Source organism: Trachinotus anak, unplaced genomic scaffold (genome assembly GCF_046630095.1).
Source record: "Trachinotus anak isolate AG129_WGS33_773 ecotype Australia unplaced genomic scaffold, CSIRO_AGI_Tana_v1 ptg000016l, whole genome shotgun sequence".
In the NCBI taxonomy this organism is placed as follows: Eukaryota; Metazoa; Chordata; class Actinopteri; order Carangiformes; family Carangidae; genus Trachinotus; species Trachinotus anak.
In genome coordinates this window covers 13167381-13183748 of record NW_027273867.1, presented here as the reverse complement: position 1 = coordinate 13183748, position 16368 = coordinate 13167381, and the positions used below count along the sequence as shown (strand labels likewise).

The following is a 16368-nucleotide window of genomic DNA, read 5'->3' as shown; positions in this document are numbered from 1 at the left end:
AGCGGGCTCCTGTCGGGTCACGTCTCGGTGCCGCTATCCCGTGACTGCTTCGGTGAATGCGGTCAAAAAAACAAACAAACAAAACAAACAAACAAAAAAAAAAAAAAACGTCATTTGTTGTAATTCTCCAAAATCTCTGCAAGCCCCCCACAATCAAAACAAATCGACCACGCGTGCTTTTCCCGCAGCAATGACGTCACGTAGGCCCTCCCCTTCCCCGCAAGTAAACAGAAAACACTGAAGAAAACGAGGGTGACAGTCGCCGTGCGTGTGTCCGCTGCGGGAGACCGCGGTGCGGGGGGTGAAAGCGGACGTTCATCTCGCGTTTCCCGTGTGTTTGTCGCAAACTTGTGGGTCCTGGGACCAGCTGACCTGCGCTGGAGCGATGAAGGGAGAGGCGGAAGTGAAGTCACTTGACAGACCGTCCATGTTATTATTGTTATTTTGGTAGCCCTGCGATGAGACGGGCTGGGGAGCCGTTGGTCTCCGAGACAACGACCGTTGACGTTACCGCAGGCCGCCCCGGACCCGACACCACCGCCCTCACCGCCGCCTCGCCGACCCGGAGACAGGAGCCTCGCTGACGGCTGGGGGGGGAGGAGGAGGAGGAGGTGGAGGAGGAGGAGGAGGAGGGGAGGGAGGGTGTGAGGACCCAGCTCCAGCTCGGCTCCTACACTCCGACCGACCAAAAATAAAACGGCGACAAAAACAATAACGGCGGTCGTCAAACGGCTCGGCTGGTGTCTGTGCGGGCTGTAGCTGGGACGTGTCGCCGCAGACATGAACGGTATCACCAAGGGCCGGTTCGAGGTATGACAGAGGGAGTGGACCACCAGCGGTTAAACTGTTTGTTTCTAGTAGACGTGGGAGTCGTGGGTTTGTATAAGCAATGTGTGTGTGTGTGTGTCTGTGGTCCACGGTGCTCAGCTCCTAATTTTACATTCAGTCGGGAGCCGAGTCGTTTTGTTGGTCAAGGGTAATCCGAAATCCTGTTATTGTCCTGCCGCACCAGTAGACAGCGACAACATGGAGCTCAGGACTGCGGGACAGGAGGGCTGTGGCTGAGGATTGTCAATATATCAGGGCCGAGGCTGGCTGGCACTGTCGCCTGAGGTTACAGGCTTTCAGGAGAGGGGGCTGCAGATGGGGAGTAACGTTGCAAACACAAGCGGTGTAGCAGCATTCAATTAGTCATCACTCGGGTCTGGCAGCTGACACCTCCTCTAATGCCTGTGACTGACAGGTGCCACAGGAGGTTGGGGTGACTTTTTGAGAGTCACTAACACAACAGACAGCTTTGTGTTCAAGAAGCAATAATAATAATAATAATAATACAATATGTTACATGAGAGTTATAAATGATCACGTTTCCTCCCACAACGTTTCCACATTTCCATGATGATTTTGCAGGAAAGTGGTAAACACACACCCTTCCATGCTTGTTAGAGCTCAGTGCTCAACTGCGGTGATGAAAGAAGTATTTTCATCCAAAGTAAGTGGCAAGGTGAAAAAAATACTTAACCTTAAGCAACTCCATTCAAAATATTACTTGTATTTACATGTACAAGTGCAGTATTATCAGCAGCAAAGTATCAACAGTAAACTCATAAAGCAGGCAGGATGATCCCTCAGTGTCAGCATTAAGTTACTGGAGGTCATTACTGATCAATTAGTATGCAGCATTTAATGTTGTAGCTGGTTGAAGTAAAGCAAAAAAAAAAAAAAATCTACTTCATATAATGTGTGGTTTAATCTATGACAATTAATACTGCTTTATACAAGAAACATGTTTTTATGTTAAAGCTTAATCTTCAAAATAACTATTAACTACAGCTGTCATATATGGTAAATGTAGAGGAGTAGAAAGTGCAATATTTGCTTCTTAAATGTAGTAGAAGTAGTTAAAGTATAAAGGAGCATAGTACAAAGCAAATACCTCAAAACTGTACTCAAGTGCAGTATTTGAATGAAATCACTTTCCAGCCCTACATACAGTTTTACAGATTATTTTAAAGTTGACTTCAGTTAGATTGATGTGTAATACCTGTGGCATAATAATTACCATGTTTTGCTGTGTCAACGTTTTCCTTGTAATTGTGTACAAGCCTTGAATCAGCTCCCACCCAACTGGTTGTGACTCCCATAAGCTCTTAGCATTGTTTCTCTCTGATATTATTCACGCATTGTTGAGATTCTTTTTAACTTGATGGTACTTGACTTTCTCCATCAGGTGTTTTCGGCTGCTTATGTATGAACATGTGTGTCTACATGTGAGTGAGTGAGAACAGAAGGCAGTAGTGGTGCTGATGTGTGTTGCCATATCAGTGGATTTCTCAACAGAGCTGTAAGCTTCTTAGATGAAAACCAGCGTACGGTGGGAAACAAGCTGGTGTGTGAGAGAGAGAGAGGGACTGTAGAGTAGGGGAGAATAGAGTAGGACATGCGAGGGTTGCCTAATAGCCTAACACCTGAGATGATGCTTTATATTAAACACCTGGTGCAAGGCCCCTTTACTTGCAGACCCTGAATCTGAGCACAGCATATGACATGGATCTAATGTCCTCATAGTTGCTTTATTGTGGCAAAGAAACTCTAGACCTGAACCACCCAAGTTTAAAACCAAGATTTACATATTCACCCTGTTGTACACTGTCTAGGAATAGGAGTATGACTGCAGAGAGGAACTCCCTGCTTGGGAATGCTGCTCTGCTGGCACAGGGAACGAGGGCACCAGAATGCTGAGGTGATAATTTTAATGGAGCACGCGTACCAGAGATGGCTTTGACCCTTGCTGTCATGATGCCATATCTACGGCTGAGATTACACACCAAATACTGTGTTCATGCCATTCCATCTGGCAACGTCTTTCATGGTGTTTGGGTTACACAACACGGAGACAGGGAGAGGGAGAGAGGCTCTATGCTAACTTCTTTGTGTTGATCAACTTTTTGAATATCTTTCCACTGACGAACAAATTAAATTTGTAGAAAACCGGTCTCAATCGTTATTGATTAATCTGTTGATAATTTTCTTAGATTAGTCAATTAATTGTTTAGTTCATATATAATAAAGAAAAATGTCCATCATAAGATCTGATGGCTTGAGGTAACTTTCAAATTTCTTGTTTTTTCTGACCAGCAGTCCGACACCCAAAAATATTCCATTTACAATGATATTAAAGCTGCAATGATTAGTCAATTGCTTGGTTAAGTGACAAAAACTTAATAATAACTAATTAACTAGTTTGTGGTTTCAGCTTCACAAATGTAAGAATTTGCTGCTTTTTTGGCCTCTTCTATGGTAAACTGAATATCAAGACATCTGAGGACATCACTTTGGGCTCAAGAAAATGTGTTGGGCATTTCTCACCATTTTATAATGTTTTATAGAGCAAACTAATTAATAATTTAATCAAGAGCAGATGAATCGATAATGGAAATAATCCTCAGTTTCAGCCCTAAATTAAATAAAACAGAATAAAGGCAAATGTCTGGTGTTTTTCCTTGATAAATGACTTGAATTATTACTCAAACATCAAAATTGTTGGTTAACTTTCTTTTGAGTGACTAATAACTGAATTGTTTTAGAAGTAATCTGTTTTAAGTGCTTGCAGTGCCTAGTTTGTGTGGATTGTATCAGACTAGATGCCATTACACAATAAAAGTTATGTTTCAGTTTGCTGGTTTAAACCGCATCATGTAAAGCCTGTCTAGATTGTTAGTAACCATGTGTCTGTTAAAGGAGAGGTCAAAGGTGAGTGATGTGTTACAGAGGTGGTTTGGAATTAAGTCTAAATTTAGTCCTAAATCCTAAGCCACCTCTGGCTTTAGAGAGACACTGAGTCAATATACTGTACGCCTTGTGTGTTGACGGTTCTCTTCCTAACATTCAGTACATACAGCATTGTACAGTTCGGTTTATTTACTTCCCATTTACTCATTTGACACTGTTCTAAATATAACTAATACTGAGTCACATGGTAATGATAAAGGCTTTATTCTAAAGCATTTGTATTGAACCTTTATTAAACCGCCCATAGAGGTAGTTGCCCCCAACACTAATGGGTAGATTTTGATATTGTGTGATTCAATACAGGGGCATGTAGGGACCAGTGACTGACAAGGTTTCAACTATAACCTGGAGCTATTATTGGGTATAGTTAATCAATAGGTTCAGAACAGTGTTTCAGACCACTTTGTCTGCTGTGTTGTTTCCTAAACATAGATGTTAAAATTCAAACCAGTGTAGTTAATCTTTTGCTGGACCTTGACTGGACCAACTCTCTGTTTTATCTTTTTGACATCACTTCCTCTTAAATGGCCTTCATTCCTTCCTCCCTCCTCACCTTCTTCCCCTCTTTCACTTTCTGATTGTAATAACGACCTTTGCTCAAATTTTAACAGTTGTCCCTGACTGGTGCACCATTTCTTTGTTTGCCTTTGTCTCTCACTTCCCTCTGCTTCCCCACTTCCTCCCTCTTTCTCCCATCTTCCTTTATTGCTTTCTCTTTCGAGGAGCTTGCGTCTGTCATGGAGCTAGCTGGAGCCAAGACGTTCACAGAATCAACCTTTGCTCCTCCTGTGCCTTTCCTCGCTCCCCTTTGTGTTTCCCACATTTCGCTGTTTGTGTCTGCGTGTGGAACAGCAGGGAGTCCCCCTCATTAGATACAGTTTCTGAGTCTTTGAGGATACAAGTGTATCACTGGGAGGATGCCTGTCTGCAGAGGCACAGTGAATGTGGGTGTTTGCCGTAATTTAAATTCATGGCTGAATACAGCCCACCTGATCTAGAATGTTCTGCCTCTGTTCTTCACATAGAGAGGTCTGACTTGAATCACCTGCAAGTGTATGTGTATGTGTGTGTGTGTGTCTCCCATTCAGCAGATGGCCAGACATCCAGCGAGTAGACTAATTGAGATAAGCATGCCAACAAGCTGACCAGGCTAACAGAATTATAAGCTTGTAAGGAGGGGACGTGGAAAGCCAAATGTAGATCCGGCTTGTTCATTAGTATAGCTTAAAGAAGTAATAGCTTGTTTATCATTAATACCTGAAAATATAATGAAGGGCCTTTCTAATCAAACACATTTTGAGTTGGGGAAATAAAATAAAATTGTCTCTGACACTGGTTTAGATCCGTTTACTGTAGTCTAGATTTGCTGAAGATAATAATGATGCTCTCCAGTTTCTGTTTTGATCTCTGTTGCCATTGAAACAGCTTGTGTCTGGTTTTTGTCTCACTGCTCTTGACCACCTCAAACACACATATATTGACACACACACACACACACACACACACACACATAGACACACTCACTAAATGTTATTGTTTGTCTTGTCTCTCGGCAGGTGTTCTCAAACAGCGATGAAGCCCCCATTAACAAGAAGCTCCCCAAAGAGCTTCTTCTTAGGTAAGATTAATAACACACACACACACACACTCACACATATTTACACACACAAAGTACAACACAACATACTCTGGGACAAGGGCTTAGGTCAGAGTTACTCATTAGTTGAAGCAGCCTTGAACAGTGTGTAGGAGTGTGTTTGTGTATGTTTGTTTTGTCACTTGTTTTGTGTGTGTGTGTGTGTGTGTGTGTGTGTGTTGTATGATGTATGTTGGTCATTAGCCTGAAATCAGGTTCTGTGAACAGTGTGACCTACAGACCAATATTTTGTCTCACAGCTACAGCTGAGCATGACCCATAAATCTGTAGAGGACGAACACGTGCACACACCCGTGTTCGTCCTCTACAGTGATTTATATATGGATTTGTGTGTGTGCGTGTATATGTGTTAAAAAGAGATGCACCTGCATGTTTCTCTGCAGACACATGAGGCGGACTGTTTATTTATTGCACTGTGTGTGTGTGTGTGGGTCAATGTGTCTATGTGTGCATGTGTGAAACACCCCTGGGTCTATGCAAACTGTATGTCTGTGTATGTATGCTATAAATAGCTTGTCTTAGCTGGTGGGGAATTCCGCAGTGCTGTGCTCTTCTGCTGCTCCAGCTGTGTCTCCACGGAGACCACCAGTACACCCATTACCACCAGCACACTCTCACTGGTGGACAGAAAAACATGTACTCACATGCACTTGCTGGCTACAACACATGACCTACTGTCACATGTGTCATGTTGAGACACTTACACAACATCAGCTGTGAGGAAGCCTCATTGTGATGACAGTAAATCTTGTTTATTAACCATGGAAAGTGGGTTGACTCGAGCCTTTTTTATATTTATAATTTTATTATGCCTTGTCACCATGGTACACAGTGAGGGACATTGTTTTGTCCTAGTAGTATTTGTAAGATCTTTATGTGGACCTCAAGAATCACAATTGGTATGCCCTTAATTTACTCCACTCTATGTTAATTAGGAATATAAATTCCCATTGCCAAGATGAAATATTAATATCGCTTGTTTGATTTTACCAACAATCCAAAACCCAAACAGTGTGACATAAGACAAAGGAAAACATCAAACCTTCCTATTCGAGAAGCAGGAACCAGTGAATGTTTGATACTTTTCCTTGAATTACTTAAATGATTATTTGATTATTGAAATATTTTCTGATCACTTTTCTGTTGATCTTCTAATTGATAAATTGACTAATTTTTGCAGCTCTAAAATGAAACAATGAGAGAGGCTTAGAGGAGAAACCCACTCTTTGGTTAAACTGCTCACAACTCATAGACATATAGTGACCTGTGACAAGGAGCTGCAGGCATCCAGGAAAGTTTGCAACCAGTGAAGTAGATCAGCCATGTGTTACCAAGTATGCTGCCACAGGAGTATTGGCTAATTAATCTGTTAATCTGACTAATTAATGTTCTCATTAGCATCAGTGTTTATGTTTAATGTATCACTGTGAGCGAGCCTGAGTACCTGACTTGTTTTTGCGCTTGTCTGCCTTTCAGCCGGTGCGTTGTAAACAGCTGTTATCTAGGACAGTGCAGCACAGATATGAACGGTGGAAACTGTGCTGTGATATAGAAGAACCTTGTCTGTCAGAGGTGTTCAGAGTGGTTCAGGGTCCTCTTACCCATAAGCTCTGACTCAGCACCCTCCCTACCATCACCCAAATTCATGTCTGGCTGGAGTTACTATGGCAACCAGTCCCAGACTCATGGTGAAGGCTCCACTCTCTCTTATCTAGCCATGCTTGAAGGGCCAGGTGTACATTTTGTCAACAAATGGGACTATGCTCCACTAAAATCCTATTATGTACCATGTCAGAATTAAAGGGCATACCCAGGCAGGATTTGACGGAGCAATCAAAGGCTATTAACTTATTTTCTATTCTGTCTGTGTTCAGGCTTCCTTGCATGTAGTAAAGTGAAAAACATACAGTCCTCCGAATGATATTCCTCTGATTTTGACTCTGTTCCGTTACTGACTCCACTCTCCGCTGTCTTTTCTTTCTCATTCTTATGAAAAACTCAGCGATAAAGCTATAGTCTGTCTGCATTTAGCAACCTCTTTTCATCTGAAAAGTCAGAGCTGATCTGATCAAAACAGATTGATTGATCACTTTCTTGTGAGTATGATTAGCAGAATTCTTCTCCGGCTGGTAAAAGGCCTCTCTCAGACAAAATGGAAAGTCAGAGTGTGTTTGATTAAAACAGACAGTCAATCAATGATCAGCGTCACAGCCATTAACCAGTTATTAGAATGGAGATCAATGAGCACCCGCTTGATTGGTCAGCTTCTCTGGTGGCCTGCAATCATTTAAAGGACTGTGCGTTGTGTGTGTGTGTCTTTGCATTGTTGATTGTATAGATGTACTTCCTGACACAAGACTCCGGTATAGATTATACAGGCATGTCCTGACATGCCCCGGCCTAACACACATCAAAACACACAGCTTTTGTCTGCGTCTATATGAAGGAAACAATGGCCAGCTCCTGTTTCCTAGGGTTAAAAGGACATTCAGACCCCAGCTGCACTCAAAGCTTTGGCACCATGACAATTCTCTGAATACCTCAAATTTTGTATAGATTGCCCCCTTAAGGCACTTCTCTATGCAGCAACAGCAACATTTAACCAATGGGAACTCAGAGGAGGTACATGTTTGGTTTCATATATGTGTGTATGCTCCTATACATGTATATATGTTCATCTATCTATCCCAGGCAGTCTGTGGCCTTGTCTGTCTGAGTTCCAGAGATTACTCATTGGCAGATTAATGGATTGAGCTGACCCAGTAGCCTGCTGCATGCAGCCCTTTGTGGATGACCGGCCCACAGCTCAGACACTGCCTGCCTGTGGGGCTCTCCTGCTAGCAACCAGACACAGGAGATTGTTCTGTTTTCTACAGACTTAAATACAAACAAACACAAAAGGAAATATGTCCAAATAAAAAAGTTGAACTGGAAACTGATGACCATAATTCATCTTGAGATAAGCTCTTCCTGTTTTGTTGTCTCTCTTCCCAGAATATTCTCCTATCTAGATGTGGTTACACTCTGTAGGTGTGCCCAAGTATCCAAGGTAAGCTCTTCACTCTCTACCCCTCCAAACCACCCAGTGTAGACTAACACAGTCATTATTTAAAAAAAAAAAGAATTTATGTATTTCTAAACTATGGTATGGTTAAATCAAAACCAGTTTACCATAGGTGAATTTTTGGAAATGTCTGTGCTTTAGTGCCATCTGCTGGTTATGTGTAAGTGGACTGCTGCTTTGCCATAGTGCACTGCAGCTGAAAGCCAGTTATGAATGAGCTATCTGTGAATAATAACAAGAGCTTGGCACGTGGACTGTGAACGCAGAGCTGTGGTGGCTGCTTCTCTTACAAAAGCTCCAATGTATAATATTATGTCTCTGTGACAAAGCACAAAGTGTCATTTTGATTTTTTTTTTTTCCATGACGTGTTTTGGTGTAGTGTACCTCCAGTCTGACTAGCTCCACACAAGCGTTTTCTGTACCTACATTTCCAGCTATTGTTATTATTGGTCTTCTAATTATTTTCTTTACTGACTGATTAATGTATTAGCTGTTCTGAGAATGAAATATCAGACGTGTGACGGTGAAACAGTGAAAAATCATCAGATTATCTCGGAGAGCTCAAACTGATCTCTTCAAGTGTCTTGTTTTGTCCAATCAAAATGGTGATATAAAACAGAGAAAAGCAGCAAATCCTCGTGTTTGAGAGGTTCTAGATGGAAGTAGTATAGGAAGTGGAAACACCAGGTATGGCACTTTCTCCATGAAGACAGAAACAAAAATGTTCCTTGTTTACATAAACTTACAGTGTGCTATACAGTAGAGGTTCTCCCACATATTATGATAACAGCTTCACCGTCCCCCACCTCTGTCTGACCCACTTGTCTCTCTGTCCACAACCTGTCTGCCACCTTCTCAGGCGTGGAATGTCCTGGCCCTAGATGGCAGCAACTGGCAGAAGATCGACTTGTTCAACTTCCAGACAGACATAGAGGTGAGGGGTGTGTTTATGAGAGAGAAAAGGAGTGAAGAGTGAGGGGGTAGAATGGACAGTAGTTTTGTGTATGTGTGTGTGTGTGTGTGCGCGCGTGCGTGCGTGCGTGTGCGCTTGTTGAGTAGCATTATCCAGCCCAAGGCTTAGTGCTGGGTCAGTAGGCTTTGGTGCCGACTGTGACGTCACAGCTGATCCTCTGTCCTGTGGCCCAAGTCATATCACTCTCTCTCTCTCTCTCTTTATGTCCCTGTGTCTCTCAGGGGCGGGTGGTGGAGAACATTTCGAAGCGTTGTGGAGGCTTCCTGAGGCAGCTGAGCCTCAGGGGCTGCCTGAGCGTGGGAGATGCCTCCATGAAGTGAGATTATCATTGTCTCTCTGACATACACTGACCACTAATTATAGTGTGGTTTTGATTTGGCTTTTACTAAAAGTCATTCTCTTGTTGCTTTGAGTACTTGCTGTTTTCGTCCCTGTGTGATAATGTTTAAAGCTAAAGCCGCTTGTGCCTCTTCAGTCCCATGGGATTCTGTGCTAGAAACCCTTTTGTTGATTCCATTTAATCACACTTTATTATGTACACACACACTGACACACAAACAAAAAAAGTAGACTAGTGGGGGTGTAATTTTGTTTTTACATGAAACCCCTTGATCTGGAGATTTACATGGCCTCAGTTGAATATTTCTATCACCTCTATAAGCACCTGACTTTAAGAAATACAAGATGTTCTTTGGAGGCTTTCGTATAATAGCAACATGAAAAAAAAGAAACATGCTGTAGATGTTACAACAACCTCCCTTGGGCCTGCTGATGACTCTGTTAATTGGATCCTGAGCAACTCCCAGCATCTGACTTCTTATTTATTCAATGAAGCGACTCTTGAGTAATCTCCCTTCTCCCTTGTCACTGTTCGACTCTTTCCCAGAACATTTGCTCAGAACTGCAGAAACATCGAAGTGTTGAACCTGAACGGCTGCACCAAGATCACAGACAGCACCTGCCTCAGCCTCAGCAAGTTTTGCTCCAAACTCAAACAACTAGATCTCACCTCCTGTGTGTCAGTCAGCAACCACTCCCTCAAGGCTCTCAGGTAGTACCCAACTGAACCCTAACATAGATAACCAAACAGTCACACTTAACTTCACATATACACTCTCTGTATCTAACTGTGTGGGTGGATTGTGAATTGTGTGGGTGTCCGTGTTCAGTGATGGCTGCAGAATGCTGGAGATGTTGAACCTGTCATGGTGTGACCAGATCACACGTGATGGCATTGAGGCTCTGGCTAGAGGCTGCATTGGTTTACGAGCTCTGTTCCTCAGAGGCTGCACACAGGTACAGTGTTTCATACACATACGTACACTCAGGCACACAAATGCATGGAAAGACAAGAAATATATACATATTTTATTTCAGGGAGCTTTATTCAAAGAATTTTACAAGGCATTTTTAAAGTCCATTTGAAAATACATTTCACCTCATATTGGTGATTTAATTTGTATTTGTAGCTCTGTATGTAGCCTAAGCATAAAAGGAAAAAAAAACATCATTAAAACTAATCTTTTGTGCTTCATACAATGTTTCGCTATAAAATACCTTAATTGTTTAAAAGGAGTAGATTGGTTAAAACACTTCTATCTGGTCTTTATCTTTAAGATGTTGTTGGTGTTATATGCTGCTGAGGACACTGTTGACTATAATTTACTGTAAAAAATTGAAAAAGAAACAGTAAAAACACAGAAAACTTGATGAATTCCCGATAAAACTATAAATTTTCATATTATTTTAAATTTAACTCACTGGAAAAACAGGGAACAGGGAAAAAATAATCAAAGGTTTCTCTGTTTACTGGGGACCATTTTAAGTTGCCCTGGCAGATACATTAACACAGTCACATATGTATTGATAATATTGTGTTGCTGTTTTTTTTTTTTTATTCCAACCCAGCTGGACGATGGAGCTTTGAAACACCTTCAGAAACACTGCCCAGAACTCACCACCATCAATATGCAGTCTTGCACAGTAAGAAACATTGTGGTATGGGAGGAGGGAGAGATTGATAATAATGCATGAGGGGTGTGTCTGTCTGCCTCTTGTGTTTTCTCAATTGGTTTTGTGTTGTCTTCGGTTGCCTCCAGCAAATAACAGACGATGGCCTGGTCAGTCTGTGCCGAGGATGCCACAAGCTACAGATCCTCTGTGTGTCTGGCTGCAGTAACATCACGGATGCCTCCCTCACCGCACTGGGACTTAACTGTCCCAGACTCAAGTGAGAAAAACACACGCTCACATATACACACAAAGATGCACAGAGACACCTGTTCCACCATTCCTCTGAAGGAGATCAACAGCTTGCTTCAGTATCCACAAAAGCTGTGTGACTGCTATCATTTCCAGAAATCGACTCGAATCACTGTATGCTTTTGTGGTTCTGCAGGTGCATTTAGTTACGGAAAATGAACAGGACTGATGTAAACTGTGACTAAAAAGTCTTTTCATCAGGATCAGTTCTTAGACCTGAGGAAGAGTCTGTGACCGCCCGATGTAGCCCACTGTGTCCTGCAGTGATCTTCAGTAATCACCTCAGACTGGCTGATGATTTATTGTTGTTGTAAACATTATTAAATAAATAATGAGTCACAATAATGCTACAGTGTTTCCAGCTGCACACCACTTCAAGCAGTTTTCACAAGTCTTGCATGTGTCTGTGCGATCTCAGGATTCTTGAAGCTGCACGATGCTCCCATGTTACGGATGCAGGGTTCACTGTGCTGGCCAGGGTGAGTTTCATTTTGCTCTCTTTCTCCTGTTTTCTTATCTGTGAACCCTTTGTTAGGTCAACAAGCCATTTCACCTCGATGTCTGTGAGTTGAGTGGAATGCTTTTCTCACAAATGCAAAAAAAACAAAACAAAACAAAAATCTGTTTATCTTCACAGAATTGTCATGAGCTTGAAAAAATGGACTTAGAAGAATGTATTTTGGTAAGCGAATTTGTCATTTCTTTATTTACTCCCAACATCATGCTCATGGTATTTATTTGTGTTGAATCTGGAACAATTCTTGGCTTTTATCTGTTTGGGTAGATATTACATGGTTTGAAAATGACAGACGTGATTGTGCATGGCAGGGTTTGTTTCCTGCCAAGAGGGAGAGCGAGCAGTTCAATGACCTTAGAATTTAAATCACTTGTGACAGAAAGCAGAGAGGGAGACAGAGAAGAAGTGAAACAGTAAGAAAAAAGTTTTTGTGGGATTTAGAGCTAGACATAAACATGCAACCCTTGTCTCCCAAGACTGAGAACTGATCCTCTCGGCTATCTCTAGACATGTGAGAACAGTACTTTAATCAAGCTTGTCCTCTCTTCAGGTGACAGATAACACCCTGGTTCAGCTGTCTATTCACTGCCCTCGCCTGCAAGCACTGGTAAACATTTATACCCGCAGTTCTGATTTGTGCCAGGTTCTGCCTCAGCCTGTCTGCACTGCTTATGGAGCTTTAATCCATCTATCTGTGTGTCTTCATCCCTGTCTGCTGTGTCCCGCACAGTCCCTGTCCCACTGCGAGCTGATCACAGATGATGGCATCAGAGCTCTGAGCAGCAGTACCTGTGGCCAAGAGCACCTCACTGTGGTGGAGCTGGATAACTGCCCCCTCATCACCGACGTTACCCTGGAGCACCTGAAGAGCTGCCATCGCCTGGAGCGCATTGAGCTCTATGACTGTCAGCAAGTCACCAGGGCTGGCATCAAACGCATCAGGGTCAGTGGAAATCATGGAGATATAAAGGCTCTTTTTCAGTCACATAAAATGTGCTCTTATGGATGATTGCATCCAAGGGTCTTTTTCATATCTTCTGTTTAGTTATACTCTGCATAATTTCATCTAAAAGTTGTGGAGTTTCATCTTTTGCATTATCGGTGATGGTTTGGGAAATACATCTTTTTCACTTTCTTGCTGAGATTTAGATGAAGAGATGGGTACAACTTGCAGTTGACAGCTAGCTTGGGTCTGTCTACAATTTTCTTTGCCACGTACAGTATCCTCCTAGGGATGTGTCGTCAGTGCTGTGACAAGAAATAATCTTCAACATAAAGGCAAAAATTGTCATTTTTATCCTTAGTTTTTTGTACAATTTAAAGAAACAAAATATAACATGTTAATTAGCAAGCTTAAGACTAGCTGTTCCCTCATGTTTCCATTCTTTGTGCTAAGATAAGCTAGATTGCTGCTGGTCATAGCCTCATATTTAGCAGGCACCTGTAAGAGCAGTATCGATCTTCTCATCTAACTGTTGGCAAATAAGTGAATAAGCATATTTCAGAAAATGTTGAACTGTTCCTTTAAGACAAAAATAGAACAGTTTACTGGACCCTGGAGAAAATCCCAAACATATGAGGGCCTTTTACTGGGATGGTTTTTTTTTGGGGGTTTTTTTTAATACCCTTATATTAACACACCTCTTCCCCACACAGGCCCACCTTCCAGAGATCAAGGTCCACGCCTACTTTGCCCCAGTGACACCCCCTCCCTCTGTACATGGAGGTGGCCAGCGTCTGTGCCGCTGCTGCATCATCCTCTGACAGTGGAGGGCCAGGGGGGGCCACCTCTGTCTACAGGTCCTGCTGCTCTGATATGGGCTGAAATGGGGTTGGGGGGGACTGGGGTAGGTGTAGGGGAGAGGAGGGGCTGGACCCACTCACTGCTCCTGATCACTGATCAATACATAGACTGATCACCACTGATCCCTGATCAGTTGAACCCGCCCCTCCTCTCTCATCTTGCTCACCAATCAGCTTCGCAGCAGCCCCAGGTTATGGCGTGAAGGGGGTTGGGGGAAGAAACATGGATGGATGGATGGACGCTCGCTCTCTCTCTCTCTCTCTCTCTCTCTCTCTCTCTCTCTCTCTCTCTCTCTCTCTCTCTCTCTCTTTCTCTCTCACACACTGTAAGGACAAAAACAGGTTCACCACTCCATCCTGCTTCTCACACCCCTGACTCCCCACCAGCGGGCATAGAGGACGGCATCTGGAGAGCTGGAGATAAGGGGGTCTGTGGAACTACAATGCATCATGTTCAAACTAAAAAAAAAAATGACGATACTGTCATCTTGGACAACAGTTCGCTCTCTGTGGAGTATCATCTCAACCAATCACATGACACCTCTATGTGACCATTCTGTGATTCATTCTGCTTTGACCAATAAACGCGCAGCATGGAGGGAGTGCTGGGTTAGAGGAAATGCAGATCTTCTGGATATAAACAGTGTTGCTTTGGCACAGCCAGCTCAACTCTCTAGTGTGGAAGAGTTGGGAAGGGACAGGACGTACAGATTGGGACATGTGACATATTTGTTCATCTGAGAAACTTCTGTTGAGATTTTGATTCTGTTTGTACAGAGAATGTTTTGCAATTGAAAAAAGAATTACACTTACGGCAACTCACTCAAAATTGGGGTAGGCCAACAAAATATTGTTTCATTTTCTTTTTTTTTTCAGTGCTTATTGTAATTGTCCATGCCTGTCTATACAGAGAGGGAGATATGTTTGTCATTCTTTTTTAGGTGGAAAAGAAGAAACTGGACCTATGAATCAGACCCTCAACGTCTAAAACCATTATGTTGACTCTGTATGCCACTGGGATGAGTGGCCTTTCCTGTGTACTGCGTGGCAATGTTGGCTCATAGGCCCTGATCCAACCCTGTCAGTTGCCTTGTGCACTAGCTCCCACTTGACCACTTAAGCATTTGTTTACATCCTGGATTAGGTTAGCACCAGAGACAAAGTTGTTTACATCAGTGGGTTTTCAGTCTCCCTACTATTCAGAGAAAGTATAGTAATAGTGATACAACTGTGGCACACCCACCTTCAGATTATTCCATTCTTCAGATTTATTGTTGTGTGTATTTGGATTTCAATCAGGGCTAACATTGGTGCAACTTTGCCTCAAAACGAAATGGAAATTTTGCTTAAAGTTAAGATGATAAGTATTAGAATGTGAGCAAAGGCACCTCAAACGTTTGACAATCACATGAATTTATGTATTCGAAAGTTAATTTAGTGTAGTTTTCTGTAATTGGCAATTTATTGATGATGTAGAATATAATAATTATCTTTATTCACCATACTTAACTCACTTAATTCCCCAAATAGCACATGAGGAATTATTTAGAAATTGCATTTGACACAGGTCTGGTGAGATTTAATTGAATCAGCAACAAATTCCCACTCAGCCAATCCTATGAAACTTATGTGACAACAGGAGTGTGTTTTGCAGTGACTGGAAAGCCCTTGAACCAAGAGTCTATTCACTCTTCACAGACACTCCCTCAGATCAGCAGGATCTCAGCATTATCTGTCTTGCCATGCAGAGTAACACATGTATGGGGCATGAAATACCACCACTTGAAGCACTGAAAATACAACAAAACAGAAGCAGCTCGCAACATTGCGCTAATAAAGAGACTGGCAAGTGCTGTGTAGTGCTAAGTGCTCAAAGACTGGGGAGATTGGCAGGACTATGGACAGGACTAAAACAAAGGAGAGGAGACAGAAAGATGACGATGGACTCGGATACATAGCTGACTTGACTGGCTGTGATACTAATGCCCTCTCTTTGACAGCTGTTTTAACAGTTTTATGTTTAAGAAAATAAATAAGTAAATGAAAAAAATAAACAAATGAATAAATAAAAGTGACTAATAGTAAATGTGCTTTGTCTCTCCAGTGTGAAATTTTGTCCCCCCATTATTGACAGTGAACTGCGGCAAACTGAACACTGGCGCTACCAAAGTTTCACCGCTAGATGTCACCAAAGAGCCGTGCAGACGACATCCCGCATAAACAGTCGGGTTTTCTTTTATTCATGACTTTTAGGAAACCCTATTTATCTAGCCACGATCGATGAAGTAATGAAAAAACA

The 16368-nt window shown here is 42.4% G+C and overlaps 1 protein-coding gene across 2 annotated transcripts; it reads left to right on the top strand.

Moving 5' to 3' along the window:
• Window positions 1-16159, top strand: fbxl2 (F-box and leucine-rich repeat protein 2). 2 transcript variants are annotated; one of them, XM_071500102.1, is made up of 14 exons: window positions 13-810; window positions 5349-5410; window positions 8444-8498; window positions 9374-9448; window positions 9709-9803; window positions 10374-10538; window positions 10657-10783; window positions 11396-11470; window positions 11587-11717; window positions 12168-12228; window positions 12387-12431; window positions 12817-12873; window positions 12997-13209; window positions 13923-16159. In XM_071500102.1, the coding sequence occupies exons 1-14, from the start codon at window positions 781-783 to the stop codon at window positions 14028-14030; spliced, it is 1299 nt and encodes a 432-aa protein (XP_071356203.1). In that variant the 5' UTR covers window positions 13-780; the 3' UTR covers window positions 14031-16159. The 2 variants fall into 2 exon arrangements, with proteins under 2 accessions (XP_071356202.1, XP_071356203.1); XM_071500101.1 differs by having other exon boundaries at window positions 1-810; window positions 12817-13209.
• Window positions 16160-16368: the final 209 nt, after the last annotated feature.

Coding starts and splice junctions, on each gene's coding strand:
- fbxl2 (XM_071500101.1), top strand. CDS start 781: ATGAACGGTATCACCAAGGGCCGGTTCGAG. Junction 811..5,348: donor TCACCAAGGGCCGGTTCGAG/GTATGACAGAGG, acceptor GTCTCTCGGCAG/GTGTTCTCAAACAGCGATGA. Junction 10,539..10,656: donor CACTCCCTCAAGGCTCTCAG/GTAGTACCCAAC, acceptor GTCCGTGTTCAG/TGATGGCTGCAGAATGCTGG.